The 20203-nt window shown below is 50.1% G+C and overlaps 1 protein-coding gene across 2 annotated transcripts in view; it reads right to left on the bottom strand.

The window, feature by feature from the left end:
• CCN4 (cellular communication network factor 4) overlaps positions 1 to 20203 on the bottom strand; it is a 205387-nt gene that overhangs the window by 23434 nt on the left and 161750 nt on the right. Inside the window, exon 2 of one of the 2 annotated variants that reach the window (XM_078686735.1) lies at positions 6265 to 6541. In XM_078686735.1, the coding sequence (XP_078542861.1) occupies positions 6265 to 6541 (277 nt within the window). The remainder of the gene's footprint in view (positions 1 to 6264; positions 6542 to 20203) is intronic. The other variant, XM_078686736.1, reaches the window with a different exon arrangement.

A 20203-nucleotide genomic window follows, 5' to 3' on the forward strand; every position in this document is an offset into this window, starting at 1 on the left:
CTGCAGTGCCACCTAGTGGCCACTCCCCCACGTAGCAACACACGGAAAGGAAACCCAACAATTCAAAATATGACCCTGAATCACGCAAGGGACTGATGCATCCAGCAGGGAACCCTAACAAGCTCAAAGTGGGCCAGCCAGCAAAAGCACTCAAGGCACAAGGAGCACTGGACACTACATGCCCCCTCCCCAATCGGCTCAAGAAAAGAAAATAAGCCAGTCAGATCTAGCAGTTCCGCACCCAGGCATGGTTGGCACATCTGCAGTCACCGCCTGCCTCGCCTCTGCAAGCCCGCACCAGAGTGAATGGTGAACACGGCTAATCTTGCAACCCAGCAACCACGAGGTCCTCAGCATCTGGGAGGACTGTTGAAACCCAGTGAGGTACCTACCTGCTGCGCCACACATCAGTCAACTGTGCAAAACGGCACCCGGCGATAGTGGCCTGCTGAAACAACCCCAAGTGGGCTAGGACTTTTAAATGAAGCTTGCAGCAGCCCCTGCTGGTGAGCGACGGTGCAACACCAGCATAATAAACACTAAGTAGGTCTCCGCCTGTGTGCTGGGAGTCTAAAGAGCGTGGCAGGCCTGCAGAACCAGCCCCTCATAATCCAGACCGGGCTGTGACATCAAGCGGTAGCAGAGAGCTCCGAGAATCCGCAACACCAGTAACAAGGCCACCTTAGCCCGGACAAGCCTCATTAAGACAAGACAGCAAGCCCCATTTTGAAGTGCGTAAAGGAAGTGCACAGAGCGTGCAACCCCCAGTGACTTTCTGATGGCACCGCAAGCTACAGAAAGGGCATCCCAAGTGCCAGAAGACGGCACCCGGAAGAAGGACCACGAGCACGACGCCCGAGGTGCGCAACGCATGCACCCAGAAACCCAACGACACGGACGGGCGCCCAGGAGAGACCTCTCCACAGAGAAGCACTGCTGAATGCAATACAGAAAGTGATCACATCTCTACTGCACCAAGGTTGAAGAGGAGAACACAGCACCAAGCAAGTGCACAGCAGCACAGGGACAGCTGCTACCGTTCCAGGAGTGATGGACCGAAGAGAATGCGCAGCTAGCGCGTCCGGTGAAGCAAATTAAGGGCGCAGTCGGATGCGCACCAAAAGAGAAGCCGACCTGCCAGACGGTCGCAACGAAGAAGCACTGCTGGAGGGAGATCCCCTACATCTCCACCGCCTCAGCGAAGCCCCGCAGTAGGCCGAAGGAACCACAGTGTTCTCCCTCGCACTGCCTCAGGACGGAGTCGGCAGTGACCCACGACAGGCAAGAGAGGAGGCGCACACTCCATGTGGCAAGCCGCCACAGCAACAGATGCTCCAACAGCACAGCGACACATGACCGGACGTCACAGTACACAGCAACCGAGGAGCCTGTCACGCAGAGTGAACAGTCCGGACAAGTGCGCCGGAAAACAGGAAGAAGCAGCCGCCAAGACGGCGCAAGTGCAAAGCTCCTGGAGTGAAGAGGAGAGGGACCCCGTGAAATCCCTGAGGAGGGGATGGTGCCACTGGAAGTCCCCAAGATGTGCACTCAAGTCTTACCAACAGGACAGACCTGCAATAGGTCCGCAACAGAAAAGGAAGACCGTCACAAGAGCGACGCGACCAGCGAAATGTCCATGTGCAGCAAACATGAGACAGGCAGCAGGACGCCACTTCCAAGGAGAAACCTGGTCGGAAGAAGAAGAGCGCGGCACGATGCCATTCCACAAAGGAGGAAAGAACAGTGGCATTACGCCACAGGGCAGACAACCAACACAGGCGAGCAAGATGGAACAGAGAAGAGCAACCGGACCAAGGACTCGCATCAGCACTGAGGAAGGTGTTCATCCTCACAAGCCAGCCACCGGGGTGCAGAGACGTCACTGGAGACAGCTCCGCGGGAGGACCTACTGTAAGCCACTAGCAGCGCAGTCTGCATCCGAGCTCCACGCTTCGCAGTTCGACCGTCCTCTCACCTGTCACCGGCTGCTTGGTATCGATAGCATCACACCTTGCAGTGCACCTGCCTGCAAACAACGTAGCAGCGCAACAAAGTCCCTCAAGTCCTTCTCACTTCTTTAAGTCACCCCGACAGAAGATCGCCGCCTGTCTGCCCACGGAAGAAAACTACCATCTTGTCACCATCCTCCAGGTGCATCATCACCAAGGAGCAGCACACAACTCCCGAGTAAATCCACACACCCAGAACAACTGGACCCCAGTGAGGCGAATATCTCAGGAACAGTCTGTGCACCCCAGTTCATCCAAAGCCTGCCAAAGTCGAGCACACCCGGTCATTGGGAGATCCGCCCTTGTGGACTACACAAGACTGGACAGTGGTCCTGTCGAGAGTTCCGCAGCAACCCTAAGCGTGGCCTACGCAACATCCCGCACAGCCCACGCCGTCACGTGGCAGTCCAGGGGACAAGGGCCTCGACGGAGTCCCCGTGCAAAAGGGGTCCGAGTGGGAGAGATGTGTCGACCGCCGCTCCACGGCAGGCGCAGGAAGCACAAAGGTTATGACTGGTCACCCACAAGATCGGCAGAGAAAAGCGCAGCACCCGAATCCAGACGGCGAGGACGTCCAGACCATGACACCACCCTCTGAAGCTACATGAGCGACTTGGCTGTGAGTCCGTTGGCAGTTCCTCAGCGACGCCTTTGCGCGGCTCCTGCGAAGCCCCGCACGGTCCACACGGTCCCATCTCAGCCAGCAGGGAAAGCCCTCCAAGAGGCTCCAGTGGCAGTGGAGTCCAGGCGTTAGAGGCAAGTCGAAACGTCGCTCACCCGTCAGGAGCAGGAGAATCACCAAGCGCGACACCCCGCAGGAAGGCCTCACTCACAGAGTTTATCTCCGACACTGAAGTGGATTTCACCACAGCTCCAGATGCGTCAACACCAGATTTGTAAATACGAACTTCACCACTGCAAGACCAGGCCGGTCTACAAAACGTCACTTAGGCAAAAAAGGCATCTTGACCATGCTGTCAATGACTCTAACCCTGCCCAGCAGACGGCCTGAAGAGACTCATTTGGTGGTGGTTTGTGCTTAGTTGTTTTTCTTACAGGTTGGACTTTTGTTTATTTTTTTTATTACATTTTGGGAGGGATGTAGTATCCGGCTGGATACAGTCTAGTATTTCAGTGCTGATGTAACTCACACCAGACACCCACCCACCACAGGCGTCACCAGTCAGGTGACCCTGTTAATAAAAGGAGCCGGAGTGCACGTGCTCCCAGCCTGTTACAGTACCCTAGTACGCAGTGTCAGTGCGGTCATTTCGCTGGCATGTGGGCCTAGGGCCCGAGACTCCACACACATGAACAACGGGGCAGAAGTCCAACAATTAAGGCAGTGTCGAAAACCAGGCCGAATAGTCTGGGAGTCCGAAATAACAGAATTCAGGGGAGCGGCTACAAAATAGAGCAGTCCGTGAAAGCTGCACTATATACATATCAGACGGCTTCCAGAGCATTTCTGAATATAGCCCCATACAAAATAACATCCTTATGGGCCACTTATGCAAAGAGGGGGTACCCAAATTACAAATCCCTGGTAGTGCAGGCACCTATGTCTTTTACCCCTACGGGGGAGGAGTGGGATGTCGGGAAGAGTTATATTATTTCGGTCGCTGCGCTGTATGCGGAAGGAAAGGTTTCCTTCCACGGCCTCTTTGCTTGCTTTGACCGAGATGGTGCCTCCTCCCCACGACCGGACCGCAGTGCAAGTTATGTTGTTTACCAAATGCCCTGATGCTTCGGGAGGGCAATCTCCCCGACATCCAAAATCTTACAAAGGAAGAAGATTTGCATTTTAATTCACATTTTTAACAGGAGCCCACTTAAGGAAGATGAACTGCTCATCTTAGGGAACTACATATCCCAGTATACTTCAAGTTTGCACTAAGCAAAACCTAATTAAGGAAACATAGTAAGAGGGAACATACAGACAATAAAAGGAAAAGAGAGCGTTTCCTGTGAAAATTTTGCAAGCCTCTGATGAAGATGCCAAGTGCATTGAAACGCGTTAGGCCTGGATTAACGGATTTGGTGTTGCGGAGAAGAGTTCTGAGTGAAGGCCGGATGGCAGGGCTGCTGGCGAGTGCCCTCCCGAAGCATCAGGGCATTTGGTGAACTATATATATATATTCACCAGAAATCCTCCTTGCAGAGAACAATTCAGCCGCACACCACAACGAAGCTTACATTCATTTATTTTGAGACCATTGGCAATCCTGACATGTTTCGTTCTGCCTCAAACTTATTCATAGGTACGCCTCTCACATTGTTAGCAGGTGATTGTGAAACCAACAAGGATGTTACTTTTTATGCAATTTTCCTCCCCCTGGTGGGCGTCCTCAGTGGGTTGCAGTGTCTTCTGGAACTTGTTTTTCACATTCTATTTTGTCCCTGTGTTGAAAACCCTCAATTAGGTAATTGTCCAATGTGATGATATTGCTGTTATTTGGTGTCTGTGAATGCAAAGTCCATTGCGCCCCAGGTCCAAACTATTTTCGAGTTTGACCGAGATCCCTGCCGAAGGCAGTCTTCGGCGTCACCTGTCTGTCCTTGACGCTTTCGCGGTACACCAAAAAGGCTCAAGTTCGGGCAGGCAATGGCACGCTTTTGGGAGGTGCGTCGCTGTATATATATTCCAAATGCAAGACCCGACAATTGGAGGCCCACTCTTCATCGTGTAAAATCTTTATTCTGTAAGGCGGCATGGATCAGGGGCACGGTGAGTACAGACAGGGATTTCAGCCATCAATAACCCAACGCGTTTCGGGCTATGTCTCGCCCTTGTTCTCGGGATGGCATATATATATATATATATATATATATATATATATATATATATATATATATATACACATACATGTATATATATATATATATGTGTGTATATATATATGTGTGTATATATATATATATATATATATATATATATATATATATATATATATATAGCCTCTTTGACTTGTCATCTCCTGGCACTCAGAGCTGGTTGATCTGCTGCATCCAAAGCATTTACCCAATAAGTGGTAATCCGTTGTTGAGAGGATTTCTCCCATCATAGCTCTGATCCTCTCAGATGACCATCACAATTTGCTGCAAGGTCTCGCAGAACCTCCATCAGTGGCGGAGGTTGCATAGCAGAACTCAATACACCACCTCCAAGACTTCTGCCAAGACCTCAATAAAGCCTTCACTAGGACTCAGGGAGTTCATAGGACTCATGATCTGGTTGTGTTAAGTGTCTGTGAATAATGGCCTAAGAATAACGATTCCTTTCTTTTTGCTTTCAGTAGTGATCAATGTCAAGAATTTTGACTACAAGGAAAGAACGTCAATCTCTGATCCTTGCGGATCCTTATTTACTCAAAGACAAAAAACTGGGGGATGTATAGCTAGAATGTGTACTTTTAGGTCATGCATTGTGCAATATAAGTAACAATATTTTACAGGACTCTATGTAGAGGTTGAAACATGAGCAACAAAAATGTTCAATTATTTATTATATCCAATATACATTTCATGATGGGCATTATTGAAAATTTACTGTGTAGGTTACTTGTGATTTACTATATCTGCTCTTCATGTCACCACAAAATTTGCCATTCACTGAAGCCTTATGAATAAATGCCTTTATCTGAGTACGTTACAACTAGCATGCAATGTAAAGTTGTTTGACATCGCATCACGTTTGTGTTCGACTTATTGCACTTTATGGGAAAGCGTATTCTAATTTGAAGCCCATTCTCTCTACATCTATTGATTCAGTCTACTTCTCACCTTGTGAAACCCAAAGTGGTTAAATTGCATACCGGATTGCTTGTAGTGGGTGCAGAGACTAGGTGGCTTCGCTGTTTGGGTAGGATTAATATATGCATTGGTGGCCTTCTCCCTTAAGAGCACAGCGACAAATAAGCTGATCCATTGGAGGTTGCTGTCGAGAGCCATAAGCAGTCCCATTACAACTCCAGCGTTTCTGATATATATTTGAAATGATTTTTGTTTTGGGATTTACATTATTAATAGTCCTTCCCCCTTCCCACGTCAGTTTTCCTACATCCCATTACAAAAGGGTACCAAACTTGCATCTGAGATCTCACCTAAATGTTAACTTGTCCATACCAGTCTATGCTGGGATAACCAGGTCCCAATGTAGGATGTTAATTTCTCATTACATTGATATATACAGCCTCTCCTTCCAAATTCATGCTTATAAATAGTGGCTTATGCACATGCATTTACGCATACTTACGTGCACACACTCCGATTTCGTACCTCGGACTGTCTCTGCTGTAGTCACAGTACAAGCCCTTATGGTGGTCACAGGAATCAGCCTCAGTGCAGTTTTCTGTGAGTTGCCTGGCGCACATTTTACAGCAGTCACAGCCATCTGTGATCATACTGACCCCAGGCGCACACCGAGGCTTGGACATTGGGCACTCGCACGGCCACTTACAGTACTGAGTACGAGTGTACCCTTCGGTCACTGCTGTTGCAGGGGACATTGTTGTGGTGTTCTGTGGAATGACCTGTGCAAAAGTAAAATGCATTCTAAATTACCACTGTTTTCCAACAACAAAAATGGCAGCAACAAGATGCAAAGTAGCAGACCATCCAGTAGCAACAGTACTACCTCCAATCAATCATAACAGCCTAGTTTTCAACAGCAAAATGATGCAATATAACAGACCATCCAGTACCTGCAGTACCACCTCCAATCAATCATAACAGCCTAGTTTCAACAGCAAAATGATGCAATATTACAGACCATACAACAGCAGTGCCAATTCCAATGGATGACCACGGCCTAGTTTCAACAGCAACAAGACGCAACATAGCAGACTATTTAGTAGTAGTAGTGCCACTTCCAATTGATTACTACAGACTAGTTTCAACAGATGTATTATAAGCATTCATTGCCTGTCATCATCATGCCAGTTCACTGTGGTGGGAACACACAGAATCCCTTGAAAGGGTGTGTCTGTGTGCGTGCGTGTGTGCATGCGTGCATGCATGCATGTGTGTGTGTGTGTGTGTATACCATGCAGGTAGCATCTGTATATATGTTTTCTGGCACTGCAATCAGTGACAGTGTAGTCTGTCACTGCAGCCCAAGGGTCCCTTAATAGTTTGTGCCTCCCTACAAAGTTTCATTACCCATCAGTTAGACAAAATGTCAACCACCTATTAGTTTTAATAAGAACATATGCCTATTGTTGGACAGGCCCCACGAAGGGCTCGCTCCCTCCCCGCCTGACAGGGCCCAGACACCGGCTCTCCGGGGGCTACCCGCAGAAGCAACCCGCAACCCGTCCCCTCCGGGACGCCTGCTCCCGGATGTATCTGTGTCACGGGCCCGGGCCCCCGTCAGCCCCATTGCTCGGCCCAGCCGCCATCTTGGACACTGCACCACGCGGCCGCGTGGCCTCAGCTCGACCCCAACCCTGGACCTGGCCAGGCCCCGCCATCCCGGCACCACCATCCACCCAGGAGGTGAACGGACCACTTGGCAGGCTAATGGGAGAAAGAAGTGTCGATGGCTCTCCCCCGCCCAGGTGCCGATCGCCCCCAGCCTCCCCGGGTGCTGGCTCCACCCCCCTGCTGGGTGTCTGGACTCCCTCATCCCGGACCTCCCGACCTCCCAGTGCGAGGGTCCGGACATCAAAGGGCGCCAGACCTATAACTGAGGCAGCCCCAGAGCAGGAGGGCAGTTGTATCCTGGAGTCGAGAGACACCGAGAAGAACTCATCCTTGACGGACTGCTGGCGCTGCCGCAGCCCTGCCTTGTGAACTATCGCCCTGCCTGCTGGCGCTGCCGCGGCCTTCTGCAACCTTCATCCTCGTGGGACCTGCTGGCGCTGCCGCGGCCCGTTGTAACCGTCATCCTCGTTGGGACCTGCTGGCGCTACAGCGGCCCGTTGCCATCTACGACCTCTTCGGGACCTGCTGGCGCTGCCGCGGTCCGACCCGTCCGAACACCGAGCTCGAGGATTGTGAGCTACCGCCGTTTCACCTCAGTACCAGTCGGTACCAAGACTGTCCCGCTACCCCCTTTCCCTACTAGAGACTAGAATTGAGAGGATCATCGTGTCCTGACCTCCTTGTATCGTACTACCTTACTTCCAGAACTGCCTATAAAAGGTGTTAATCTGATCTTCGTGTGGTGTCCATCTGTGGGGGGGGAAGTTACTTGTCTGTACGATCGCTGGAGACGGCCCTCACCGGAGGCCTCTCCCCTTGTGCTCGGCCGACCCTCCAGGTCCCCGTCTAACATTGGTGGCCAGCGGCGCGATCCGAACCAACGCGTAACCGTACAGAGAGTAACTCACCCTGCGACTAATCCACAATGACGACCAGAGAGCGGATCTGCAGAGAAATTCCAGATGGAAAAACTGGAAGAGTACAACCACCGAGAGCTAAAACAATTTTGCATAGAACTAGGCATTGCCACCACCGGTCTGAGCACGAAAGAGGACTTCAAACACGCCCTAGAATCCTGGGCAGAGACAAATATAGCCGCACCCCGGGACCCCGAAGCCCCGGAGACAAACACCACTCTGACGGAAGAAAGGAGAACGGATCTCTCCCGGGAAGAGATCCGAGAACGAGAGAAAAATAGACTACACGAGTTAGAGTTGGCACGGCTCAAATTAGACGGAGAATTGAAACTGGCAGAACAAAAGATGAACTTAGAACACTTACGGCTCCAAGAAGAGCGAGAGGAAAAGCAGAGACAGAGAGAACTCGAAGAAAAAAGACTGGCATACGAACACGAGTGCAAGCTGGCGGAGATAGAAATGCGCAAACAGAACAAAGACCTAGGGGTGCCCGAGCAACCGCGCCCCCCAGGGACTACCGAACAGAAGGTCCACATCCCCAAAGATGTGGTCCGTGAATATTATCGGAACGACGACATACAGCAGTGGTTCAAGGCCTACGAGATCGCCATGACTGCCCACCGGATCGCTCGAAGTGACTGGGGAGCCGGTCTATGGGGGAGATTCGTCAATGAAGGCCGGGATGCCCTGCTGCAGCTTCCGGACCATCAAATGACGTCCTATGACCACATGAAGGCCGCCCTCCTCAGTCGATATGGGCTAACGCCCGAGATGTACCGCCAGAGGTTCCGCAACTGCACCCGGATCCCGGGTACAACCTGGATAGAATATGTGAACTATTTCAGCCGAGCCTTCGAGGGATGGATCAAGGGTAGCAATGTAACAACCTACGAGCAGCTCTTCAACCTCATTGTGTGGGAGCACCTCTCCAACAACTGCTTCGTCGAGCTCAGGCAGCACCTCCTCGACAGCAAATTGACTGACCCACGGCAGCTCGCCGCCGAGGCTGACCGATGGGAGAGCACCCGAGTGACCCGGAGTGGGCCAAACGAGCAGAACAGAACCAACCAAGGTCATCATCGTCCCCGAGGAGGAGGAGGAGGACAGGGCCGGGGCAGAGACGCCGTCCCGGCCGCTCCCGCAAACAACGCCCCGCCCCCGGCCGGCCGGGGCAACCCCCCGATTACGTGTCACCGATGCCAACGAGTCGGCCACTATGCCAGTGACCCGACCTGCCCAAAGAACCAGACCCCCTGGCCCCGCCAGATGGCTGCCGCCGCCCTAGGGGAAGAGCAAGTCTCCGAAGAGCCTGACGAGTACGAGCAGGAGCAACCCGAGTGGGAACCCGCCGCCATGACCCTGGCCTGCCTAGGGGGAAGAGACCTGATCCCGCGGGCTCCCCTACCAGCCAACACCAGGAAATACAGTCAGTGGGTGAACATAAATGGGCGTAAGGCCGAAGCCCTGCGTGACACGGGGCCAGTGTGACGGCCGTCCGTTGTCACCTGGTGACCCCAGAACAAATCCTGCCAAACGTTCTTTGCCCCGTCCGCTCGGCCGACAATTCGGAGAGCCTGTGTCGGATGGCCTGCGTCCCCTTCGAATGGGGAGGAGTGTCCGGTATGCTAAGAGTGACTGTCCGCGACGATGCCCCCGTGGACTGCCTCCTGGGGAACGATCTCGAGAGTTCCCCGTGGGCAGCCGTTGAAAGAAGAGAGCACCTGGGGATGTTGGGCCTCCCGGGCTGGGCGTGTGTAACAACCCGGTCCATGGCCGTCGACACCATCCCTGGATCTGAAGAACCCGAATGGCCAGCACCGCCTCCCCCGATCGCTCCAGAGGGAAGCTCCATCCCTACCGACCCCCCGGAACAAACCCAAGGAGAAGCCGCTCAGCCCCAAGACCTTCCCGACCTGGCTCAGTGGCGTCAGGAAGGGGGGCCCACCCAAGAACAATTCCGGCAAGAGCAAAAGACATGTTCCTCCCTCGAGGGACTGCGACAGCAAGCGCTCGCCCAGAGCGCAGGAGACACCGCAGGAGCCCACTGGATCTATTGGGACAATGACTTACTGTACAGCGAACAAAGAATAGCGGAGCTGGGGGCCAGTCGAGTGCTGGTGGTGCCCCTCTGCTTCAGAGACTTCCTTTTGAACTTGGCCCATGATGTCCCCCTGGCTGGACACTTGGGGCAAGACAAAACATACAACCGCCTGGTGACTCACTTTTACTGGCCGAAAATGAGAAATGACGTCTCCAACCACTGCCGGTCCTGCCCGACCTGCCAGGCCAGCGGGAAGAGCGGCCGCAAACTCAAGGCACCCCTGCAACCATTCCCCGTTGTGACCACCCCGTTCGAAAGGGTGGGAATAGACATTGTGGGGCCCCTGGACCCCCGAACAGCACAGGGGCATCGATTCGTCCTGGTGGACCACGCCACCCGCTATCCTGAGGCGGTTCCCCTTCGAACTGTAACCGCACCAGTGGTGGGTCGAGCCTTAATGGGAATCTTCTCTCGGGTGGGCTTCCCCAGGGAAGTCGTCAGCGACAGGGGCACGAACTTTATTTCAAAATATATGAAATCCTTATGGCAACAGTGCGGAGTCACCTACCGATTCACAACCCCCTATCACCCGCAAGGAAACGGACTGGTCGAGTGATTCAACCGCACTCTCAAGGGGATGATCATGGGGCTGGAAGAACCCCTACGCCGCCAGTGGGACGTGCTACTACCGTGCCTCCTCTTCGCCTACCGAGAAGTCCCCCAGAAGTCCCTCGGCTTCAGCCCGTTCGAACTCCTGTACGGACACCCTGTTCGCGGGCCTCTCAGCCTAGTTAAAGAGGAGTGGGAAATGGCCCCCCTGAAGACCCCTCTAGACGTCTACAAGTACCTCCTGACCCTCCGTAATCAGACCCGGCGATTCAGAGAGATCGCCAAAGCCAATCTTGAAGCCAGTCAGGAGGACATGAAGACGTGGTACGATCAACATGCCTCCTCCATCGAATTCGAGCCTGGCCAGCAGGTATGGGTGATGTCCCCCATCGAACCTTGTGCCTTACAGGACAAGTGGACGGGGCCCTTCAAGGTGATCGAGCGTAAGAGCCCCGTCACCTACCTCATCGACATGGAATCCCCCCGGAACCCCCTCCGGGTCCTCCACGCCAACAGACTCAAACCCCACTTCGTGCGCTCGGAGCTCAGCCTGCTGATGGCTACAGACAGTGGGGCGGAAGAGGACTCCGAGCCCCTCCCTGACCTACTGGGGACCGGGGAAAAAGATGGTTCGGTGGACGGGGTCCAACTCTCCGAGGCTCTGACCCCGGAGCAGCGCCAAGACTGTCGGGCCCTCCTGCTGCCATTTGCAAACCTATTCTCCCTCACACCCGGGGTCACCCCATGGTGCCTGCACGACGTGGACACTGGCGACAGTCCTCCTATCCGACACCGGCCGTACCGAGTACCAGATCGGGTACGCACCTGCATCCAAGAAGAAGTCTCCAAGATGCTCGCACTCGGAGTCATCAAACCCTCGGACAGCCCCTGGGCCAGCCCGGTTGTACTGGTCCCCAAAGCTGCGGCCCCGGGCACCACACCCGAGCTCCGGGTCTGCGTCGACTATCGGGGTCTGAACGCTGTCACCCGCACCGACGCTCACCCCATCCCCCGAGCCGACGAACTAGTTGACCGCATGGGGGCGGCCCGCTACCTAAGCATCTTCGACCTGACGGCGGGCTACTGGCAGATCGGCCTCACCCCCAGGGCACAAGAACGATCCACTTTCTCCACCCCGGATGGACACTACCATTTCAGAGTGATGCCATTCGGCATGAAAAACGCTCCAGCCACGTTTCAACGACTTGTGAACCAGGTATTGGCGGGCCTCGAAGAGTTCAGCGCCGCATACCTGGACGACATCGCGGTGTATAGCCGCCACTGGTCAGACCACCTCCGCCACCTCCGAGGGGTCCTGCAGGCCCTCCAACGGGCCGGCCTCACCATCAAGGCCAGCAAGTGCCAAATCGGCCAGGGGTCCGTGACCTACCTCGGACACCAAGTGGGGAGCGGTCTGGTGGCCCCCCTCCAGCTCAAGATCGCTGCCATCCAATCCTGGGGCCCCCCCGTAACCCAAACCGAGGTCCGAGCCTTCCTGGGGCTCACCGGGTACTATCGGCGGTTCGTAAAGGACTATGGCAGCATTGTGAGGCCCCTCACGGAACTCACATCCAAGACCAACCCAAGAACCGTCAACTGGACTCCCGACTGTCAAGTGGCCTTCGAGAGGCTGAAGGCCGCCATGTGCACCGCTCCTGTGCTCCAGGCCCCCGACTACAGCCGTGAGTTCATCGTCCAGACTGATGCATCAGACCATGGCATCGGGGCCGTCCTCTCCCAACTGAACCCCGAGGGAGTCGACCAACCAGTGGCCTTCATCAGCAGACGCCTACTGCCCGAGAACAGCGCTGGAGCACCATTGAGCGAGAGGCCTTCGCGGTAGTATGGGCCCTCAAGAAGCTCCGGCCTTACCTCTTCGGAACCCACTTCCGGGTACAAACAGATCATCGGCCCCTGCAATGGCTAATGCAAATGCGGGGGGAGAACCCCAAACTATTGCGATGGTCCATCTCCCTGCAGGGGATGGACTTCACTGTGGAGCATCGCCCTGGCCAAGACCACGCCAACGCGGATGGCCTGTCCCGCTTTTTCCGCCTCGACGAGGAGAGTCCCCAAGAGGATGGGTGACTCTCCCCGCCTTCAGCTGGGGGGGACGCATGTTGGACAGGCCCCACGAAGGGCTCGCTCCCTCCCCGCATGACAGGGCCCAGACACCGGCTCTCCGGGGGCTACCCGCAGAAGCAACCCGCAACCCGTCCCCTCCGGGACGCCTGCTCCCGGATGTCTCTGTGTCACGGGCCCGGGCCCCCGTCAGCCCCATTGCCCGGCCCAGCCGCCATCTTGGACACTGCACCACGCGGCCGCGTGGCCTCAGCTCGACCCCAACCCTGGACCTGGCCAGGCCCCGCCATCCCGGCACCACCATCCACCCAGGAGGTGAACGGACCACTTGGCAGGCTAATGGGAGAAAGAAGTGTCGATGGCTCTCCCCCCGCCAGGTGCCGATCGCCCCCAGCCTCCCCGGGTGCTGGCTCCACCCCCCTGCTGGGTGTCTGGACTCCCTCATCCCGGACCTCCCGACCTCCCAGTGCGAGGGTCCGGACATCAAAGGGCGCCTTGACCTATAACTGAGGCAGCCCCAGAGCAGGAGGGCAGTTGTATCCTGGAGTCGAGAGACACCGAGAAGAACTCATCCTTGACGGACTGCTGGCGCTGCCGCAGCCCTGCCTTGTGAACTATCGCCCTGCCTGCTGGCGCTGCCGCGGCCTTCTGCAACCTTCATCCTCGTGGGACCTGCTGGCGCTGCCGCGGCCCGTTGTAACCGTCATCCTCGTTGGGACCTGCTGGCGCTGCCGCGGCCCGTTGCCATCTACGACCTCTTCGGGACCTGCTGGCGCTGCCGCGGTCCGACCCGTCCGAACACCGAGCTCGAGGATTGTGAGCTACCGCCGTTTCACCTCAGTACCAGTCGGTACCAAGACTGTCCCGCTACCCCCTTTCCCTACTAGAGACTAGAATTGAGAGGATCATCGTGTCCTGACCTCCTTGTATCGTACTACCTTACTTCCAGAACTGCCTATCAAAGGTGTTAATCTGATCTTCGTGTGGTGTCCATCTGTGGGGGGGAAGTTACTTGTCTGTACGATCGCTGGAGACGGCCCTCACCGGAGGCCTCTCCCCTTGTGCTCGGCCGACCCTCCAGGTCCCCGTCTAACACCTATAGATATTGATAATCCTCACTGTTTCTCATTAAGGATGCTGCATCACTCCAGTTATTAGGCATCCCAGGACCTTTGTACATGGGGCTCTCTTTTCTTGTGCTTTGGGGTAGAATATCATAATCTCTATGGTGGTGCAGGTACAGTTTCTATTTGGGGTGTTCTGAGATAACCAACCAAAATAGCACATTTACAACCCAGCACCCTAGCACTTCGTGCAGGTGCTGCACTCATACTTTTTGCACATATTCTAATTGGAGGAAGTTGTGATGCAATAATACTTCACAGGGACGGTCTATTAACTTACATTAAATGTAATTCATTAATACACCATTCTGGTCAGTCACACATGACACCAAACACTTCCCGGACAGCCCGTTCTTCAATGTTCTTGCTCTTTGAACCAAGTAATTCACTGACACTGTCGATGAGGAAATTTTGTCCCATCTTATCCTCCTGCCCTTTGAAGCCGTTAACCCCAACCCCCCCTTCTTAGTGCCATAATACAGTAGTTTTAGCGGCTGATTCAGCTCTTCCATAGTTCATTTTTTAAAGAAATTAATCTTTATTGGAGTTTACAAACAACCTAAGACAGAGTAATTCTGACCTATTATACAACTTATTGATGCCTAATTAAATGCCCTACAATATTCACTTGTCCATCTGTAGTTTACCACTACATTTGTGGGACATGTTAATTGACAGGAAAAAAAACTAATGGAAAACTCCCTATGAATATACAAAAGAGGCTCACTACAAAATGGTGTTATGCTAATACTACTTCACTTATCCACAGGCCCATCTCCTAACTAAGGGAAGACCATAGACTGCACCCCATGGACGATGTTCAAGTTTGTTTTCATCCATATTCGAAGGAGTATCGTACACATCCGCAGCAAAAGACCGCTGCTCACACTAACCACCAACTCATCCAAAAACTCTCGTCCAACAGTCACATATTACCTCAACCCTGTTCTTTTGTATCATCACTCTTTTCACCTCTTAGAACTCTCGATTTTGCAGAGAACAGGGTGTTCATCATTGACCTTCAGAAAGAATTGCAAACTCAACCCTTCCATCGTCTTACATCCCTGTTCTGTCCCCTGGCTGAAGTCAGAAAAATAAAATCTTGGATTGCCGTCAATATAGTGGACCCCTCATCCTAGCCTTCGGATGATGAATGAATGAGGGCGTTTTATAGAGCACACAGCTACTCAGAGAGTGTCCCGGTGCTGAGACACAATGATACGAACCAAGCACAGAAGCCCTATTCAAATTAAAGAGGATGATGCCCCCTATTGTTTTATAGATGGACAATGGTCCACTCTGGCTGCGCCTTTCCCATGTTATATTAATTGCCTCATGCTAAGGTATTTGAGAGTTTTCTGTATAGCAGCATCCAACTCAGGTGCCACAACCTCTGAGAGTCCTGATGAAAACACCTGAGCAAATCAAAGCAGGTGCCACAACCTCTGAGAGCTGGCGAGAAAACTTAGGCAATCACTACCTTCTAAATCAGAGGAGAGTCTCTGTTCTGAAAGCTCACCCTCTCCTAAGACAAGAGATATGTCAACCATATGAGCGATTTTATAAGTTGATAAATGTGTTTGTGTTGGTATTGATGCTATTTATATTTTATATAAAATTTGTAAGTGACTGCCCTTTTCCTGCAAATATAACAACTAAAAAATAATGAATTGCAAGCATAGGAAGATAAAATAACACAATCCTAACAATTATCTTAAGATCTTCATCCTACATTATTTTCAACATTGCATTACAAAGTATTTAAGAACCATTTCAATGTAAAACATGCTGTTATCTGTATATTAAACAATTGGAAGCCGAATCGTGAAAACTAAACGTTATTTCTTTTTTGTAAAATGAGATTTGTCATATCCAATATAATTTGCATAGTTAAAAATAATGCAGGAAACTATCAATAGTACTGCTTTACTTTGCTCTGCCTTTTTGCTACATCCTGAGTTCTTCTATTCAAAGGCGTAACTTTTATTTTTAGCAGTTTTGCTATCTAGTCTTTTCATTTATTTTTGAATTTGGAGGAGCAAAGACATTGCCTTTAGAACAAATGCATAGTGGACATTGTTTCCTTCCCTTTAGCAATCGGCTGCTCTGGATCAGGCCACTTCAACCATTGCTTTTAAGCAATCATGCTCATATCTTGGATAAGCCCAAAGGGTGGCGGTGGGAAATATCTAGCAGAGTGTATCGAGATACCAGAATATCGAAGATAAATTATTGTAGACCAAAATATTGACAGGTAATTATATATAAGTATGTTTAGGTTAACTATGCTTAACTACTCATATATGCACCTTGACGTTATATATGTACCTTCATGATACGTATATGTGAAGTTAAGCATATTAAATCTATACCTACCTATATATAAACTTCTAGATATTTTGGTCCTCGATACTTTGCCTACAACAGTGGCTCCCAAACTGTGGTCCGGGGACCCCTGGAGGTATGCAAAGCCTTCTTAGGGGGTCCGCAGCTTCTTAGAAAATTACATAATATTAACAGTTTAATGAAAGTGTACATAAATAAAGAAGCTAATTGTACAATTGAACATTTTAAAACATATTGTTAAATGAGGAGGAATTTAAAATTGGAGGTTAGAAAATTAAATTAGTATCTGTGGGAGCAGTGGAAGTGCATCAAACAGAATATAGTATGAACGATGAGTGGTGTTAACTGAATTTAGAAAACGTCCAACCTTTCTATTAAAATTACATTTTGATTTTTTTTATTTATATGTGTTTGCCAATTAAATAAAATGTGTCATCATTTGTGTATTTTTTGATAAATACTTTTTTCTGTATTTTTTGTGTTTTGTTTTGCGGCACAATTCATTAACTTAGGGTTAGGCCGTGGCCCCCGGCTTTCATTAACGACTTGTGGGGGGTACCCACGTTCCAATATTGATTCAGTGAGGGTCCTTGTATTCCAGTAATGATTAAGTGGGTGACCCCTAGCCTACAATATTCTGGTGACTCGATATTCCCGGTGTGGTCTCATACTCCCATTTCTCTATGGGAGCTTGTGCTGCGGCCATAAACCGGCCGTAGCACAAGCTCCCATAGAGAAATAGGAGAATCTGTTAATCCCTGCACCCTGCCATGTGGTGCAGAGATTAACAGGGATAGGTGTTCCCTCGGCCCCCAACCTGTGGCAGCAGTCTGATAGAGACCCCAATGTCGCTTTCCGACAGGCTTTCCATATCGGAAACCCGGACATGGAAAGCCTATCAGAAACTGCTGTCCATAGGAATTACGGGCAGGCTTCCTTGAGCCCATCGGAATTCAGCTAGAATAACCGGCTGATTTCACTTTCGACTGCCGTCATCGTAATGCAACGGTCGAAACTGAAACCCGCGATGAGACTTCATCGTAATTAGGCTACATGTTCTAGCTCTACTAATAGGGGTAGGTATTATGATATTAGCATTTTGTATGTTCAAACACTATATCCTAATTCTATTATCGGGGCTAGATTTATAATTCTTTTTAAATGTTATTTTAATTGTGGTATATCAAATTTAGATATCTGTATTTGTGCTTACTTGAATGAACTCAATGATGCAGTTTTTGATTTTTTATCGAAAGTATGTATATATTTTATGCACTTTTATGGGTGAATAGCCCAAATAAAGTATTATGATGATGGTTGCTTCCAAGCATTGCTTTTGCTTTTGGTTTCCTAATGTGCGCAAGTGCAGGCATGCACATATGCTATGTTACATTCATTAGCATATTAAAACCGGATGTATGACGTTACAACGGGAACTTTTACATCGCATACCATTACAACGCGAATTTTACAACGCAGGATCATTTACAACGACTACCTTTACAACGCATGTCATTACATAGCAGATGCTATTACAACGCATGCAATTACAACGTAAGTATAGGTAAGTATATCATTTTTAAATATATAATAAGTAATAATAATTTAATTTATTTAATTGTATTAATTTAAGTAATTTTGTTAGTTATTTTTTTTTTTTAAATGAACCCTTAAAATACCCCGTATCCCAAAACCCAAACCTAGCCCTGAACCCTTAAAATACCCCTGTACCCCAAAACCCATACCTAGCCCTGAAACCTAAAAATACCCCGTACCCCAAAACCCAAACCTAGCCCGAACCCTTAAAATACCCCTGTAGCCCAAAACCCAAACCTAGCCCTGAAACCTAAAAATACCCTTGTACCCCAAAACCCAAACCTAGCCCTGAACCCTAAAAATACCCCTGTACCCCAAAACCCATACCTAGCCCTGAAACCTAAAAATACCCCTGTACCCCAAAACCCAAACCTAGCCCTGAAACCTAAAAATACCCCTGTACCCCATATCCTAAACCTAGCCCTGAACCCTTAAAATACCCCTGTACCCCATATCCTAAACCTAGCCCTGAACCCTTAAAATACCCCTATCCCTCTAAACCCAAATTAAATAAATTATTTAAAAAAGATAAACTTACCTATACTTACGTTGTAATGTCATGCGTTGTAATAGCATCTGCTATGTAATGCCATGCGTTGTAAAGGCAGTCGTTGTAAAAGATCTTGCGTTGTAATAGTAGCGTTGTAAAAGTAGTCCGTTGTAAAAGTTGCGTTGTAACTGTTGTTTCCCATTAAAACCATGCTAATTGCTTTTTCCAAGGCTTGATTCCTCTTTAGGGTAACATTCTGTTTTCATCCAGCAAAGCTTTCAGGGGGGAGACATGCTGCTCATGGGTTTAGGCATTGTTTGTGGAAGGAGACTTCAAAACTGTAAAAGGTAAGTAGAAGAAATGGCCTGTGAAGGCAGATATGCAAGATGTTTTAGAAGTTTCTCATCTACTGTGAAGGAATTATAATTGCAGTGTCATTTGTTTCTTAGATGCTGCAGGGCCTCCCATGTTTTTATGATTTACCTTAAATGTATCATGCTTTATATTTTTTTTAATTTTTTAATTTGTTCATTCAGTTTTCCATCGTCAAGAAGTACAAAGAAGTAACATTGCAGTATAGTTACAGTTTGACACAGATAGTTTCATTTAGGTATGTGTGGTGCATGCAGTCTGGGCAGGCGAGTCCAATGTGTACTCTCAACTTCGTGAAAATGCTTCAGAAGCTTATTTTAAAAATTACTATTTTAGTTTCTTAACTTTATTGAATTTTTTTCATCTTGATAGAAATTTATTTTTATGTTATGTTTTTGTTCATACTCCACTTCAAAAACTACATTAATTAAATTAGCTGAGAGGTTAGATACTACTGCTTTTTCACTGGAGGTGAAGCAGCTTTCAAACAAACAATGAAATGGCCTCAGATATGCCGCAATTTGTACTAATTTAGAGGAAGATGGTGACATGGTGCATTGCCAGCAGGTAAGGGAAAGGGACAATTTAAATATGTTTTTCTTTCTCCCATAAACAAGAGGAATAGATTATCAGTGCTCAGCCAACTAAATGGTCAATAATAAGAACTCGTCTAATGACTGCAAGTGTTGGCACTGAAAGATCATCTTCATCTTGCCCTCTCTTTTGTTCGACACGCCCACACTTTGACATCATGGACCTATGCCTGATGAACCCTGGCTCTTCACTTAAATTACTCAAGAGACCAAAAACTACTACACACCTCAGCTTCCAGCCCTAGCAGAAGCATAGCTCTAAGAGTACTCATTCTAGACTTTGATGGAATCTTTGCACTGGTGGACAACAACACACTGACCACATCCTGATCAAGCCCTCAGCAGTGTTTCCCATTGGCCCTCCTCAGTGTTGGTATATGGAAGCGTCACTGACCTCACCATTCCATGATTCTCTGCCTCAGTCCTAAGTGATCGCCCTGAGGTGCCTCGTCTTCTTCTTCCATCAGCCCATTCCTCTCAGAAGCTCGTTCCGCATTCCTACCAACTGTGCCCTTTACATCAAGAACCTGTGTTACGTCTATATCATTCCTTCAGCATAGCAAGTCAGATCAACATGGTAACCAAAGGCGTCTTTAGCCA

Source organism: Lissotriton helveticus, chromosome 4_1 (assembly GCF_964261635.1).
Source record: "Lissotriton helveticus chromosome 4_1, aLisHel1.1, whole genome shotgun sequence".
Taxonomy (NCBI): Eukaryota; Metazoa; Chordata; class Amphibia; order Caudata; family Salamandridae; genus Lissotriton; species Lissotriton helveticus.